This window comes from Phascolarctos cinereus, unplaced genomic scaffold, assembly GCF_003287225.1.
Source record: "Phascolarctos cinereus isolate Bilbo 61053 unplaced genomic scaffold, phaCin_HiC Scaffold_8;HRSCAF=390, whole genome shotgun sequence".
NCBI lineage: Eukaryota > Metazoa > Chordata > Mammalia > Diprotodontia > Phascolarctidae > Phascolarctos > Phascolarctos cinereus.
In genome coordinates this window covers 68817377-68834377 of record NW_027556291.1, presented here as the reverse complement: position 1 = coordinate 68834377, position 17001 = coordinate 68817377, and the positions used below count along the sequence as shown (strand labels likewise).

At 38.3% G+C, this 17001-nt stretch overlaps 1 protein-coding gene across 4 annotated transcripts in view; it reads left to right on the top strand.

Annotated features, from left to right (window-relative positions):
• The window catches only part of LOC110201532 (protein bicaudal D homolog 2-like), a 43439-nt gene that overhangs the window by 7178 nt on the left and 19260 nt on the right, over positions 1-17001 (top strand). For 3 of the 4 annotated variants that reach the window (XM_020977260.2, XM_020977261.2, XM_020977258.2), the window contains exons 2-3: positions 2384-2609; positions 3202-3414. In XM_020977260.2, coding sequence (XP_020832919.1) covers positions 2406-2609; positions 3202-3414 — 417 coding nt within the window. In that variant the 5' untranslated portion in view covers positions 2384-2405. Of the gene's footprint in view, positions 1-2079; positions 2113-2383; positions 2610-3201; positions 3415-17001 lie in introns of all 4 variants that reach the window. The other variant, XM_020977259.2, reaches the window with a different exon arrangement.

The window sequence follows — 17001 nt, the reverse complement described above, 5'->3', positions numbered from 1 at the left end:
TTTGAAAGTCTAATAATTTAAATTTATGAAAAGCTCCCCTCTCCCTAAAATTTAACAATTAGATGAAAAATTGGACTGGTTCAATTCATGACAAGCCTAGATCCAAGAGATATTGAGCCATGCTTTAATAACTTCAGGAGTATAAATGCCACAGATTTACAAAAAATAACATTTGAAAGGTTAATTGTTTCTCAATAAAATTCAACATAACCACCATTTTGTGTTATGCCTTGTTCTAGATGATTTTTGTGTTTTGTGAAAATTTTCTTCAACTCCTATTCATTCAAAGGATTGTATTTGTAATCCTACCCTGAATGTCATCCAAAGAACAACATTTTGATGCATACACAACAATTTTGACATGACTCTGGCCACACTGGAAAAAGTCTAATAAAGTCAAATCAGGTGGCCCAAGTTGACCCAGCAAGATGGCATCCTCTACAGATCCATTGGTCTGAGATACTGTCATCCAGAAAGTGTCACTCATACAATGCAATGACAGGTGTCCTGTCTTGTTGAAAATTGGTGTAATTCAATAGATGTAACCTCTGCAGCTTGAAAGAGAAAAAATTTGGAAGCACTGCTAAGTAAGATCCACTGTTGACTATAGACCCTTCAAATAAGAAAAGGCAAGATATATTAATGGTGTGCCAAACATGAACTTTTGGGGCATCTCTTATTGCCAGACTCCTTGAGACTTTTCTGCACCCCAAATGTTGCAGTTGTGATGGTTAACTTTGCCACTTCTGTGGAAAGCTGCCTCACCAGAAAATGTCACCTCGTCATGTCTGCCATTAGAATTTTCCATTTTTGATGCCATCAGTTGACAGCAGTCTAACTTTGTCTAGAAATCTTCTCTCAGGAACATTTGAACAGCTGTAACCTTGGCTATTGGAATTCTGTGCATCGTGGCCTTGGGAATGTTCAATTCAGCAAACACACAGCGTACTGATTTTTGGAGGGACTCTGTCCAAATGCCCTCTCGGTTTCAGCCACGGTCTTTGTATGTGCTTGATGTCTCTTGGATCTAGGCTCATCATGAATTGAGCCAGTTTCCTTTAATGTTTTCATTCAATTATTAAATTTCTGTGGGGAACCTCTTTTTTATAATGGGAAGTGAATTTTCTCCTTATTGCTGTTCAGCTAACCAGAGAATGCAATTGACTTTTTCTTTATTGTCCTCTTCAGAGGGACTGAAACAAAAAATTAATTTAATTTTCATAAAAAATTCATTATTTAAAAATTTTGAAACTAAATAAATTTTAAATAAAATTAAATAATTAAAATTTTAAATGATTAAAATTTTTTTTTGGTCTCATTTCTACTTCTGAAGTTATTAAAGCTTAAAACTACACTAGGTGGCACTGCAGTGGGTAGAGTGCAGGGCCTGGAATCAGGAAGACTCATCTTTGTGAGTTCAAATCTGGCCTCAGTCACTTGCTAGCTATGTGACCCTGGGCAAGTCACTTAACCCTGTTGGCCTCAGTTTCCTCATCTGTAAAATTAATTGGAGAAGGAAATGGAAAACCACTCGAGTATCTTTGCCAAGAAAACCCCAAATGAGGTCACAAAGAGTCAGACATGACTGAAAAATGACTGAACAACAAAACTGCACTTGTATTCAGCACATTATTTTAAAAATAACTTTGTATTTCCTTTAAAATATGGATAATTGAAAAGTTTTTTTTTTCAGTTTTAACTTGCTTTCTCACTTTTATCCATCAACAAACATTTATTAAGGACTTGTTTTATGGCATCAATTTCTCCCCTCTTGTACTAGCGGCTCCCTGCCGCACCACAATTCAGTGACCCATTATAGAATGAATGGGAAACATTTTGTTTTGCTATGATATCTGCTTATGAATCAAGATGCTCCACTTTTCTCTCTCTCCTCTACTCCCTCCCCCTATTTATTCTTTTTTTTTTAAGAGTAGTAGAGATGTTCTGAGTGACTAGCTTTCTTATATCTTAAAACTGCATTGTCAAATCTTCTCATTGGACTGCTTCATCCTTTGAACACTCTATTTTCCTGGACTCTTCTTATGCATCCTCACCCGAAGCCTTTTTTTTTTTTTTCAGCCAAAGACAAGGTTTATTAGAACACTGATTGGGGTGAGTGAGATTCCTCATGAGTCTGCACTATTGGCTAGATTTTAAGAATCTGAGTCCCAGCCTTTTTTTTTTTTAAAGCTGGTAACTATTGATATTAGAATTTACCTTGTCCTCTTGCCTGCCTCCCTTCCCCCCACCCAATACCAAGCTGTATGTTTAGGTTTCTTTCCACATGAATCTTGTGTTTGTTTAATGGTGTCCTCAGTAAATCTTCCCTTTCTTAAGGGCTTTTCTTGTGACAACATACTGATTCTTGGCTTGTGCTTGGCAGGCAGGGGCCCAGTTTATCCCCTATGGAACAGGAAAGGATCTTGGCACTTCTAAGAGCAGAAGTGGAGCGATTATCCAGCGAGCTGCAGGAGACAACCCAGGAGAAAGTCCAGGCCGCAACATACGGCCTGGCAGTGCTTGAGGAAAATGCCGATTTGAAACAGAAATATGGGGACTTGGAAACGGAGCTAGAGTCCCATAGGCTGGAACTGCATCAACTGAAAGAGGTAAACAGGATGTTAACAGCGACTCAGCCATCAGTGGCCCCTGGGGGAGGTGCCTTACTGAGACCTGACAAGGCTAGCTCTGTCTATGCTCCTTTTCTGGGTCTTTCTTCCTTTTTTGGGAAAAAATGAAAAACAGACAACTCCACTCCTCTCTCCCCTGAAAAAAAAAACCCAAAACTTTCTTTAGCTAACCACTTTGATTAATTCTCTTTGCTGAATTCTTTAAATATATTTAATTTATGCATAGAGATGTTTTTTGAGAGAGGGAGGGGTTAAGATTTTTATTTTATCAACTAAATTGTAAGCTCCTTAAGGGCAGAAACAGTGCCTTAGAATCTCATAAAATAGTGCTGGATTTTTAACTCTTAACATTCTTGTCTCTTCTAGTATAAGACACATGATAGGTATTCAGTAACTACTTGCTGACTAGTCCAGCAAAAGATTTCAGTCGTTGGAAAAAGTCATGTTATTTGAGAAGGAACATCCCTCTGGGTTACAATTGAATATTCATATGTCCTACACTACAGTATCTTAGTTGTAAATCCCATCTCTAGGCTGCCTCCAAAATGGCTGTCTTCTTTGTCCATTCTAGGCATTAGCAGAATGTCATAGCAACCATAAGCGGGCCACATTTGATGGAGAGAACAGAGAAGAATGCTTACTGCTAGAAACCGCTTCCAAGGAGGCAAAGCTGATGGAGAGAATTGAAGAGTTGCAGAACGACATTAAACAAATGAGATTTCTTGTGACTAATACATCTGCGGAAAATGATCGCCTTTCTTCCATAATCCAGGAGCTGAGAAAGGTGTGTGTCCGTATGTCTCTTGCTTCCCTGGGTGTATGGGCCCCACTCCAAGCTTGTGTGGGGGATATCTTATACATTTCCAACACGGTTCCATTGAGTGTTCCCATTATGAAGTACCTTGCTTGCTTAGTCAATAACCTTTAGCTCCCCAGATCCTAACCTAGAAAAGGAAAGAAAGTGCAGAAAGGTGTGAGAACAACCAAAATAGATGTGATTTAGGTCATGTCCTAAAACACATATACTTTATATACATGAAGAGGCACTCGTGGAAAACCTAGTAATGGTAATTTTAAATAAAATTTTAGCAGCTTTATAAGAGCAGGGAGGATACAGAAAAATAAACATGCCAAAAGACACAAGAACAAAAAAAGTTCCCTCCAAAAGCCCCATTTAATAAAGAAGCAAATGACCCTATATACCGCAGTGGCCTTTGAGTGCATCTTACATCACAGCCTGGAATAATAATTGATGCTTAAGAAAAAGAACAATGGCCTTGGGAGTCAGGAGAGACCTGGGCTTGAATTCTGGCTCTACCACCTTTAAACTGTGTGTGACTCTGGCCAAGTTATTTAAGGCCCTCTATACCTCAATTCCTTAACTTGTTAAATAGGGATAACAGTGCCTCCTCATAGGAGTGTCATGAAGACAGTCCATAGAAAGTTATCAAATACCATATAAAAGAATTGTTCTTAAGAAAAAGTTCAGTTCTGTTTGAAATCTTCTGTTTGCACACACATCCTCTGCTGGCTTAGTTTTAGAATTAAGTTTTAGATTTTCATCAAAATGATGAAAATAGGAAACTAGCAAAGATGACAGCATAAGAAGAAACATATAGTCCAGCTGTCTGCCACAATTGCTCCAACAAAGGTCAAGAAAGTGCTCTTAGCACCAGGTTGTAGAAGGTTATTTTTTTCAGCACAGAGAGATAGCCAGAGGCCTGTGGGCACTGGGAGGCAGTCCAGTCAGCAAGGTCCATACAGAGCCTTCTTTCAGATGGAATGAGGTTGGGACCTGAAGCTGTATCAGCATGACCACAGAACAGTGTTGAGGAAAAGTGGAGACTAGGCCCTGAATCTGTGGACCAAGGCAGGGATTGTGGACTGTGGGGAGCCTCTAGCTCTGTTTCTCTGACCCTGGAGCAAGATTGTGGTTCAGTTCATAGGCCTGCAGCTGAGTAACCAAAATGGTGAACAGAGACCAGGGACAAGCCTGCAGTTGTATTGCTCAGAATCTGCACATTCTTTCAGCTAGCTGACGGGCTGGGGCTAGCAGCTGTCTACTGGAGCTTCAACCAGAGGCAAGCCTGCAATTGTGTTGCTCAGAGGAGAACATGTGGGGAGAACTGAAAGTTGGCAATTCCCTGGTCTGAGCTGCTTTTAGCATCCTTGAAAAAATACAGCATTCAGTACCTGGAGAAGCAGTGTCAGGACCCCAGAGAATACAACTTGGGTCCAAACAAGGGCCTAATCTTCTCTCCAGAACTGTGTAGAGCCTGACCCTTACACAAAGTCCCAATTCAGGAAGTAAGGCTGGAATGGGTAAACAAACAAACAAAAACTCTCACTATAAAGAGCTGTTATGGAGACAGAGTCACCCAAGACACCAACTCAGAACAAGAGAAGAACATCACAACATATGTAAGCCAAAGCCTCAAAGAAAAATACAGCTTGGCCCCCAACTAAGCAACAAAGTAGAAATTTTGAAAATTAAAGAATAGATTAATAAAACTGAAAGCAAAAGACCATTGAATTAGTTAATAAACTTGGAGCTGTTGTTTTTTAATCTAATAAAATAAAGAACTAATCTTATTTCTTCAAAAAGTGGGAAAAACCAAATAATTGGTATAAGAATGAAAAAATATAGGTAAATGGTCAAAGAATAGGAGCAAACAGTTTTCAAAGGAAGAAATCCAAATGATCACCAACCATATGAAAAAAAATGCTTCAAATCACTAATAATTAGAGAAATGCAAATTAAAGCACATCTGAGGTTCCATTTCACACTCATCAGATTGGTAAAGATGACAAAAAGGTAAAGGACAAATGTTGGAAGGACTGAGGGAAAACAGGTACACTTGTGCACTGTTGGTAAGATTCCCAACTGCTCCAGCCATTCTGGAAAGCAATTTGAAGCTATGTCCTAAAAGTTACTCTAAATGATGTTTGCCCTTTGACCCAGTTATACAATTTACACTCCAAAGATATCAAAGAAAGAGAAAAGGGATCTGTATGTAAAAAAACAACTTAGGAAAGCTTATTTCAAAGTAGCCAAAAATTGGAATCTAAGGGGATACCTATTGGGGTATGGTTAAACAAATTATAATATATGAATGTAATGGAGTATTACTGTGCCATAAGAAATGATAAAGTGGACATTTCAGAGGAAACTGAGAAGACCTCTGTGAACTGATGCAGGGTGAAGTCAGCAGAACTAGGAGAACAATTTATGCATTGACAACAACATTATAAAAAATAAAACAACTTGAAAAGACTTTAGACTTCTGATCAATACAAAGATAAGCCATGGGTCCAGAAGCCTGAAGGTAAATCATACCACCCACCTGCTTCCAAGGAGGTGATGGAGTTAAAGTGCTGAATGAGACATTTTTAGACACGGCCAGTGTAGGAACTTGTTTTGCTGGACTATGCATATTTCTTTATGATAATTTTCTTTTCCTTTTTTTAAAATTAATGATCTTGAAGAAAGAAAGTGGAGGGGAAAAGGAGTATACTAAGGAGGAAGGGTAGGAGAATTTACTATTGCACATGATCAGGGTGTATATGATTATAAAAATGAGGAAGGGGTGGAGGGAATGAGTATTACTTAAGTTTCATTTTCATCTGAACCGATCTGAGGATGGTAGAATGAAAACAGATGCACACAGAGACACACACACACGCGCACACACACAGACACACACACACATATACACACACATATACACACAGAGTTTGGGATAGAAGTATATTTAAGACTGAGTGTGGTGGACCACTCCTGTAATCCCTGCTAACCAGGAAGGCTGAGGCTAGTGGATCGCTTGAGCTCGAGAATTTTGAGCTGCAGTGGAGCTAAAGCCTATCTGATGTCTGCAATAAGTTCAGCACCAACGTGGTGAGTCCCAGGGAGTGGAGGGCTACTGGGCTGCCTAAGGAGGGGTGCACCAGCACAAAACTCCTATGCCAATCAGTAGTGGGATTGGGCCTATGAGTGGCTGCTGTATTTCCAGCCTGTATGAGGTAGGAAGACCTGTTCTCAAACGAACACACAAATATTTAACTCAATAAACAAATAGGCAATAAGTGGGAGTGGGTCGGGGTGGGAGTAAGAAGGTGGATGGACTGCAATATGGATTAGTCATAAGCAAAACAAACTTCAGACTCAGTATTATTGGTGAGGGAGGGTGTCAAAAAGCAAAAGGAAAGAAAGTATAAAAACTTGTGATGGTAAATAGACAAGGGGGAGCAGAATGCATCAAGCAAAGGTCAGTAGTACTGAGTGTGCCTTCTCTCTCACCACCACCTTTGTAAAGAATAAAGCAGCATAGGTGGGCTGAGCCAATCTAATAAAAATGACAATTTTGCATAAACTAATCCACTTATTCAGTGCCATCCCAATTAAACTACCAAAAATTATTATGTTAAGCTAGAAAAAATGATAAAATTCATTTGGAAGAACAAAAAGGCAAGAATATCCAACTAATTAATGGAAAAAAATGTAAAGAAAGAAGTCTAGCAGTACCAGAACTTAAACTATTATAAGGTGGTAATTATCAAAACTGTCTGGTACTGGTTAAGAAATAGAATGGTGGATCAGTGGAAAAGAGTAAGTATACATTATATAGTAATAAATTATTATGGGAACCTTGTGTTTGATGAACACAATGGTTTAAGCTTTTGGGATAAGAACTCACGATTTGGTAAAAATTGCTGGGAAAACTGGAAAGCAGTCTGGCAGAACTAGGTATAGACCAATATCTTATACTATGTAACAAAATAAGGTAAAATGAATATATGACCTAGACATAAAGGGAGATATAAGTAAATTAGAGGAGCAAGGAACATTTTACCTATCAGATTTATGGATAAGAGAAGATTTTATGACTAAACAAGAGATAGAGATCATTATGGGATATAAAATGGATAATTTTGATTACATTAAATTAAAAAGGGGTTACACAAATAAAACCAATGTAACCAAGATTAGAAGGAAAACAGAACATTGGGAAAACATTTTTATAACTGGTTTTTTGGATAAAGGCCTCATCTCAAATATATAGAGAACTGAGTCAAATTTATAAGAATATGAGTCATTCCCCATTTGATAAATGGTCAAATGATATGAAATGACAGCTTTTGGAAGATGAAATTAAAGTCATATGAAAAATGCTCTAAATCATTATTGACTAGAAAATTCAGATTAAAACAACTCTGAGGTTATCATCTTGCACCTATCAGGTTGGCTAAAATGAGAGAAGGGGAAAATAACAGATGTTAGAGGGGATGTGGAAAAATTGGGACACATACACTGTTGGTGGAATTGTGAACTGATCTAACCATTTTGGAGAGCAGTTGGGAATTATTCCCAAAGACTTATAAAACTGTGTATACTCTTTGACCCAGCAATACTGTTATTAGGTCTGTTTCCTAAGATGATAAGGGGAAAAGGAAAAGAAACTATATGTTGGAAAATATTTATAGCAACTTTTTTTTTGGTGGCAAAGAGTTGGAAATTGAGGGGATGCCGATCAATTGGGGGATGGCTGAATTAAGTTGTGGCATATGATGGTGATGGAATGCGGCGGTGCTATAAGAAGTGACAAGCAGGTTGGTGTTAGAAAAACATGAAAAGACTTGCATGAAATAATGAAAAGTGAAATGAGCAGAACCAAGAGAACATTATATTCAGTAACAGCAATATTGTTTGAAGAGTAACTGAATGACTAAGCTATTCTGAGTAATGTGATCATGCAAATCAACTATGAAGGATTTATGAAGGAAAATGCTATTCATCTTCAGAGAAAGAACTGATATATGGAAGTATGTACTGTATGGTTCCACATCCATCTATCTATAGATCTGTCTGTCTCTCTGTCTGTCTGTCTATCTATCTATCTATCTCAAATGTTGGCCTTCTCTAATGTGGGTTTGGGAGGGAGAGAGGGAGACAACTCAGAACTCAAAATGTAACAAAAAAAAAATTTAGAAAGAAGAGTTAAGGTAGGGCCAAGGAAAGAAAAAAAACTGCCAGAGAATAGGTAGAGAGAAATATACAATTAATGATGATAACTGTGAATAGGACAAACTCACCTCTAAAACAGAAAAGAGTAGCAGAATGGATTAGAAAGCAAAATCTGCACTTGAAGCATTGATTCACACTGAGTTAAAAATAAGATGCTAGAGTAAAATCTATTATGCTTCAACTAAAACAAAAATCAAGTGTAACAATCATGGTCTTAGGGCAACAGCAAAAACAGACATTGAAAGAGAATTGGAAACAATATTATGCTCAAGGTACATTGGTGATGAATAAATATCAGCATTTAACATATATGTACCAAATGGTATAGCATCTAAATGCTTCAAAGAAAAAATAAGTTACAGAGAAATAGTAAGACCATAATAGTTGGAGGTAATTTCTTTAAAGAAAATGACAACAATGAACAGCATACCATTAATTTTGTGATGTAGTCAAAGTAGTCTTTAGTGGAAAATTTATCTCTCTAAACTCTTTCATCAACAAAAGAAAGAACAGATCAAAACTAGAAATAAACCCCAATTAAATATCAAAATTAGAATTCTGTACCAAAGAGGCTACAGCAACATATCAAAAAGATTATACGCTGTGACCATGTTGGATTTATGCCAAGAATGCAAGGGTTGGTTCAATATTATGAAAAAGAATGCTAAAAAAATTACAGGATGCATAAAAAGCTTTTGACAAAATATAACACCTGTTTTTGTTAAAAAACAAAACTTAACAAACCACTAACAAGCACAGAAATTAATGAATCTTTCCTTTATATAATAAATATTATGTATCTAAACCAAGAGCCAATATTATATGTAATGGGGACAAACTAGAGGCCTTTTATATAAGATCAGGGGTAAAGCAAGGATGTCCATTATCAACACTACTACTAATTGGTATAGTGCTAGAAATACTAGCTATAACAATAAGACAGAGAGTAAATCGAAGGAATAAGCATAGGCCCAGAGGAGACAAAATGATTTGCTTTTTGCAGATGACATGGTATACTTAGGATTAACTTGAGTTAGCTAAAATTAATTGAAACAATAACTCAGCAAATTTGCAGCATACAAAATAAATCCATAAAATTGATCAGTATTTTTGTATATTACCAACAAAATCCAGTGGAATGAGATAGAGAAATTCTATTCTGAATAATTACAGATTGTATCAAACATTCAAGAGTCTAACAGGATGCATGTAGGAACTTTATGAATACAATTATAAATATTCTTGATAGAAATAGGGCTAAATAACTGGAGAAATGTTCATACTTGACAATGCTACTTAATTTACTTCTTCAGTGTTATACCTAAGGGGTGGCCTATACATTCAAAGAGGCCAAAGAAAGAGTAGAAGAACCCAAAAGGACAAAAATACTTCTACCACCTCCTTTTGTTGACAAAGAACAAAGAAAATGCTCATTATTTGAGGAATGGATGAATAAATTGTAGTATATTCATTTAATGAAATATTATCGGGGTATAAGAAATGCCAAATGGGATGATTTTGGAGAAACCAAGTAAGACTGGCATGCAGAGTGAAGTGAGCAGCTCTAGGAGAACAATTTCTATATTTAACAACATTATAAAGACAATTTTGAAAGACTTAAGAACTTTGATCAATTAAATGATCAACTATGATTTTGGAGATGAAACATGCTACCTGCCCTCTGAGAGAGAGAGCTGGTGGACCCAAGATGCAAAATGAAACAGATTTTTGGACATGGTCGGTGTGGGAAATGGTTTTGCTTGACTCTGAATATTGGTTGCAATGGGTTTTGGTTTTTTTTGTTTTCAGGGGTTTTCTTTTTTCTTTTTTTGGTGAGAGGAGGGTAGGGATGGGGCTCTCTCCTCCACCCCACCCCCCCTAAAAAAGTGAACAGAAGTAAGTTTTGAAGGAATTGTAGACAAGTAACACTGCTTTGAAGGTCATGTGTTAAATTCATTATATACTTAGAAAAATGAGTTTTATGTAAAAGAATCTCTAGTTCATGGATAATATTATTTATTCTATATTATATATGGAAATGCTCATTTTATTTGATGGTTGTAAAGTTCAGAATAAAAAAAGGCAAAATAGTAAAATAAAATGGTATCAGATTAAATTTTTAAGGCCTTTTCTAGCTTAAAAAATAAAATAAATATGAAGAAAAATAATAGGTTTGGATATTTAAGTAAAGTCTCTGGAGAATAGACTATGCTTCAGGAACTTCCAACGTTAGTGGATACATTATGATATATTATAAAATATTTTCAATTAGGGCACTGGGAATGGGAGAGTTGTAACTGAACTCTGTCTAGCCTTTTCTACTAGCAAGTCTGTCACATGTCTGGGAATGATCACCTCTGGGGATTTGTATCCTTTAGAAAGATTGATTGTTTTTATTTTATCCAGGTGATCAGATCATGTGTTTAGCTCAAATGGGCTTTTGTTCCCTACCTTAATGCTTACCACCACTAATTTTTAGATTCATAATCTTTTTAAAAAATTTAAAAAATTTAAATTTGATGACCAAAAAAAAGAGGATAGCGGAGTACAAAGAGGATTGTATATGAAATTGTGAGTCTCAATTTCATACTGCTTGATATATATACACATGTATATATGTATACATATATATAAAAATTTAGTTAGCTAGATGGTACTGCAGTGGATAGAGTACCAGGCCTAGAATCAGGAAGACTCATTTTTGTGAGTTCAAATCTAGCCTCAGGCACTCACCAGCTCTGTGTCCCTGGGCAAGTCACTTTATCCTGTTTGCCTCATTTCCTTATCTGAAATATGAGCTAGAGAAGGAAGCAGACCACCCCAGTATCTTTGCCAAGAAAACCCAAAATAGGGGTCACAGAGAGTTGGACACAATCAAAAACCAACTGAACAAAAAAAATGTTACTTTCAAAACTGCCCTGCCTATCTGTGCTTCCGTTCTGTACTTCCTTCTGTTCTCTGAACTTTTTAAATGTTTCAGTGGCACTCTGATTATTATGTTTTTGGCATTACTATTCCTAATTCCATTCCCCTTCCCCCCAGTACCCTCTCAATTAAGAGTGGGAAAAGCCCTTATAGTAAATAAGGATAGTCAAGTAAAACACATCCATACAGTGATCATGTCCAACATGTTTGTCTCTTTTTTGCAACTTGGCTCCATTACTTCTCTGTCAGGAGGTGGGTAACATGCATCATAGGTCCTCTAGAGAAATTGTTGGTCGTCAGACTTCTCAAGGCTTTCATAGTTGTTTTTCTTTACAGTGTTGTTGTCGTCTTTGTATAAATTGTTTTCCTGGCTCCCAACACTTCACTCTGCATTGATTCCTACTTCCTAGGATTCTGTGAATTAATATCATAATTTCTTATGGTCAAATACAATATGGCACAATATGGTACAATTATCTCATAATATCTTATGGTACAATATGGTACAATATAAAATTAAGCACCTACTATGTGCCAGGTATTGTGCTAAGTGCTGGGGATACAAAAAAAAAAGACAATCCTTGCCCTCAAGGAGCTTACAGTCTATTAGGGGAGACAACTTGCAAACATAACAAAGTAAGCTATATACAGGATAAATAGGAAATAATTTACAGAGGGAAGGCACTGGAATTAAGGAGTTGGAAAAGTCTTCTTGTAGAAGATGGGATTTTAGTTGGGACTTAAAGGACACCAGGGAAGCCAGTAGGCAGAGATATAGGGGAGAGCATTCCAGGCATGAAGAACAGTTGGAGGAAATGTCTGGATATGAGAGATGGAATGTATTGTTCTTGAAATAGCCAGGAGGTCAGTGTCATTGAATTGAAGAGTATGTGTTGGGTAGTAATGTATAAGAAGACTGGAAAAATAGGAGAGGGCTAGGTTATAAAGGGCTTTGAATAAACAGAATTGTATTTGTATTTGATCCTAGAGATGATAGGAAGCTATTAGAATTGAGTAGGGGAGGGGGTGACATGGTTGGACCTACACTTTAAGAAAATCCCTTTATTAAGCAATGGAGGATGGACTGGAGTGGGGAGTGACTTAAGGCAGGCAGACCCACCCACAGGCTGTTGCAGTAGTCCAGGCATGAGGAGATGAGGGCCAGCATCAGAATGGGGGGCACTTCTCTCAGAAGAGAGAGGAGAAGATGTTGCAGAGGTAAAATGGACAGGCATTAGCAATAGCTTGGATCTAGGGGGGGAGAGATAGTGAGGAAATCAGGAGGATTCCTAGGCTGTGAGCCTCAGGGACTGGGAAGATGGTGTTGCCCTCTACAATATCAGGGAAAGTAGGAAGGGAGAGGGTTTATGGGGAAAGATAATGAGTTCCATTTTGTACACACCTAGTTTAAGATGTTTATTGAACATCAAGTTTGAGATGTCTGAAAGGCAGCTGGAGATGTAAGACTGGAGGTCAGCAGAGAGTTTAGGTAGGAAAGGTAGATGTGAGAATCATCAGTATAGAGATGGTATAGAAGAGGGCCCAAGATAGAATCCTGAGGGATACCTATGATTAGAGGGAGTGGTCTGGAAAAAAAGATCCATCAAAGGAGACAGAAAAGTAGTGATCAGATAGATAGGAGGAGAACCAGGAGAAAGTGGTATCCTGAAAACTTAGAGAGAGTGATCAACAGTGTCAAAGGCTACAGACAAGTAAAGGAGAATTAGGATTGACAAAAGGCCATTGGATTTTGAGACTAAGAGATCATCAGTAACTTTGGAGAGAGATTTTGGTGGAATGGTAAGTTTGGAAGTCAGATTTTAAGGGATTAAGAAAAGAGTAAGAGGAGAGAAAGTGGAGGCACCTAGCTTAGACAGCTTTTTTGAGTTTAGCTACAGAAGGCAAAAGAGATATAGGATGATAGTAGGGGTAGAAGGATCAATTGAAGATGAATCATCATCTCAGGATGGGGGAGGTGTGGACATGTTTGTAGGTAGTAGAGAGGGAGCCAACAGAGAGGGAGAGATTGAAAATAAAGGGAGAGAGAGAGAGTCGGAATGACAGGGGGCAATCTGTTGGAGGTAGAACAGGTAGGGGGGTAAGCCTTGGTAAAGAGTAATGCCACACCTCTTCCTGTGACACTGGGGTGAAGGAGGAATGTCAGAAGGCATTTGAGTAATAGGAGATGAGGAAGAGGGGAGAAGAGGGAGGTCATGGTGAATGGCCTCAATTTTTTTTTTCTGTAAAATATGAGGCAAGGTTCTCAGCTGAGACGACAGGGGAAGGGGGAGCCATGGGAAGTTTGAAAGGGGATGAAAAATTTTGGAAGAGCCTCTGTGGAGAATGGGACAGTGAGTTGTTAAGGAAGGTATAGTAGGATGCCTAGCAGCAGTGAGGGCCCAGTTAAAGCTGTGTAACATAAATTGGTAGTGGACCCAGTCAGAACACTTTCATGATTTTCTTCACCTTCATTTTCAGCAGTATATGTGTAGGTGCAAAGGCAACTAATGATGGGAGTGATTCAAAGCTGAGACTTGGTTGGGCATAATTGGGGATAAGGTAAAGGGACTAGGGATTCAAGAGAGGAGGACAGTGTAGAGTTGAATTGGTTCACCAAGGGGTCAAGATGGGGCCTGGGAGAGGATTTAAGGGTTAAGGGACTGGAGGTCACAATGCCAATGAAGAGTAGGATTTGGTAAGAGGAGGCAGAGAGAGAGGTGGAAAGCTAGTAGATTATAGTCAGATAAGGGCATTTCAGAATTCTTGAACATGGAGGTGGTACATTTGTGGGTAATGGCAAGATCAAGGGTACGGCCATCTTTGTGTGTGGCTGAGGTGGGGTGGAGCAGTAGCTCATGGGAGTTGAGTAGGTTGAGGAACTGGGTGGTTGGGGTGTTTCAGGGAGAATCAGTATGTATGTTGGAGTCCCCTAGTATTAGGGCATAAGTTGTGGAAGAGAAAAACATTTTCAGCCTGGTACCAAACTCACTGAGGAAGGAAGGGGAGTGACTTGGGGATCTGTAGGCAACAGCTACTGGGATTTTGATTGAGTGGTAGATAAGAACTTTATGGATGAGGAAACTGAGGCAAACAGGGTTAAATGACTTGCCCAGAGTCACACAGCTAATAAGTGTTTGAGGCCAGATTTGAACTTGGAGAGATGAGTCTTTCTGGTTCCAGACCTAGCACTCTATCCACTGTACCACCTAGCAACCCTAAAATGAGCTGGAGAAGAAAATGGCAAACAGCTCCAGTATCTTTGGGCCTGGATGGTGCAATGGGTAGAGTGCTAGGCCTAGAGTCAGGAAGATCTGAGTTCAAATTTGGCCACAGACGCTTTACAGAGAAGGAAATGGAAAACCACTCCTGTATCTTTGCCAAGAAAACTCCAAATGGGGTCATGAAGTGTTGCGCATGACTAAAATGTCTGAACAACAACAGATATGAATAGTGTGAACCTGGAATAATATTCCATTAATTAATGCATCAGTTTGTTGAGCCATTCCTCAACTAATGGTCACCAGTTCTTTGCTTTTCTTTCCCTTCTTTAGGATCAAGAAGTTTGTTTTGTTTGTGACTATTCCTTCACTGGTATTTTCCTCCCTCTTAATCCTTTCTTTCCCTGTCCTAGCCTGTTTTCCTGTTGTGTTTGATGCATGCCCACACCATACTCTGTGTGTGTGTGTATGTGTGTGTGTGTGTGTGGTGCATGTGCATGTGCACGTATGTGAGTGAGGCTCATCTGATGCTTGTTTTTCCTTCTCCGCCCTCCTCCCCAATGCCCTTCTCCATATTTGTATACTTTTCTTGCACACTCCCTTTTATAACTCCCTTCCTAGAATCGGTCCACTCTTGGGTATCTTCAGTTTTTCTTATTACACATTGAAAACATTAAAGTTCTAAAGGGACACATGGTTCTTCTCTCTCTATTAGAATGTTAACATGATATCATCATTATAGTCCAACAGTTCAAATAAATTTACGTATCTCGGTTTCTCTGGACTCTTGTGTTTGCATTTCATAGTCCTATTCAGCTCTGATCTCTTCATCAGGAATACTTGAAAGTCTTCTGTTCCATTAAAGGTCCATTTTCTCCTGTAGGATTTTGCTCAGCTTTGCAGTGTAAATAATCCTTTATCATAAGTCTATGTTTTTGCCTTTTGGAATATTGTATTCCAATATCTCCTCATTTTTAGTATAAGCAGCCAGGTCTTATGTGATCCTAATTGGTTTCTTGAACTCCTTGCTAGCTTATTACAATTATTTTACTTTGATGTGGTAGCTCTTGCTTTTGGCCATGACATTCCTGGGACTTTTCCTTTTGAGATTTCTTTCAAGAGGTGATCGGTGGAGTCTATCTTCACTTTACCCTTTGGCTCTAATAAATCTGGGCCACTTTCATTTATTATTTTTCAGAATATAGTTTCCAGGGCTTTAAAAATTTTAAATCATAAGTTTTCAGAGAGTTTAATGATTTTTAAGTGATCCCTCCTTGACTTGTTTTCCAAATCAGTTGTTTTTTCATTTGAGAGATATTTATTGATTTCTGTTTTGTCCATTCCAATTTTTAGGGAATCTAGTAGTTCATTAAGATTTACCCCTTTCCCCCATACCTCACTTATTTTTCTTTCAATTCTTTCCTCCAGCACTTTTATTTCATTTTTATCTTGCTCCATTTTTTTCCCTAGGTATTCATGTACTGCTTGTGGAAAGTCCATTTTTTCCTTTGAGTCTTGGCTTGTAGTTATGGAGAAACTCTCCACGTGGATTTTTGGGTATCTCTGATGTGTTATAGTGTTTTATAGTTGTCTGTATCTTCTTTGGTTTACTCACCTCTCCAGCTTTAGTTCTTGAATTGGGGCTTTGTACTGTTGGTGTTTGTCCTTCGTTCTCAAAGAGGACCAATGACATCAAGAGAGTGATGTCTTGACTTGCAAGTGAATTGGATTTAAGCGAGGCAGAGCTGTGCAAAGTCATCAGCCTTAACTTTCTCCTCCAGAGTCACTGGGGAGTCCAGTGGCAAGACATAAGTCAAGATGACACGCCATGGCTACGGATGCAGGGGGAGACCTTTATAAGCTAAGGTCTTTCCCAGGTCTCAGTTTGTCTGAGGCAATGCCCAGACAGTGATTAAAGGCTAGGTTGGAATTGAGATAAAAGATGGCCTAGTTTGTCTTCCCAAAAGAATCAATCTGGGAAGGGAAGACCCTCCGAGTTTCTGACCAGAACAGAAAACAATTTGCTATTTTGCACTCACTCTGAGCCATCAAAACCCAAACAATGAGCAAGTGAGGCTTGGGCTGGGACCTATTATTGGCCAATCAGTGAAAGCCAGAGTGATTTGGGTTTAAAGGCATAGTCAAGTAGCTTCATTTGAATTACCATGGGCTTTTTCAGAGCCTGTTTTTTCAGAGCTATATTTCA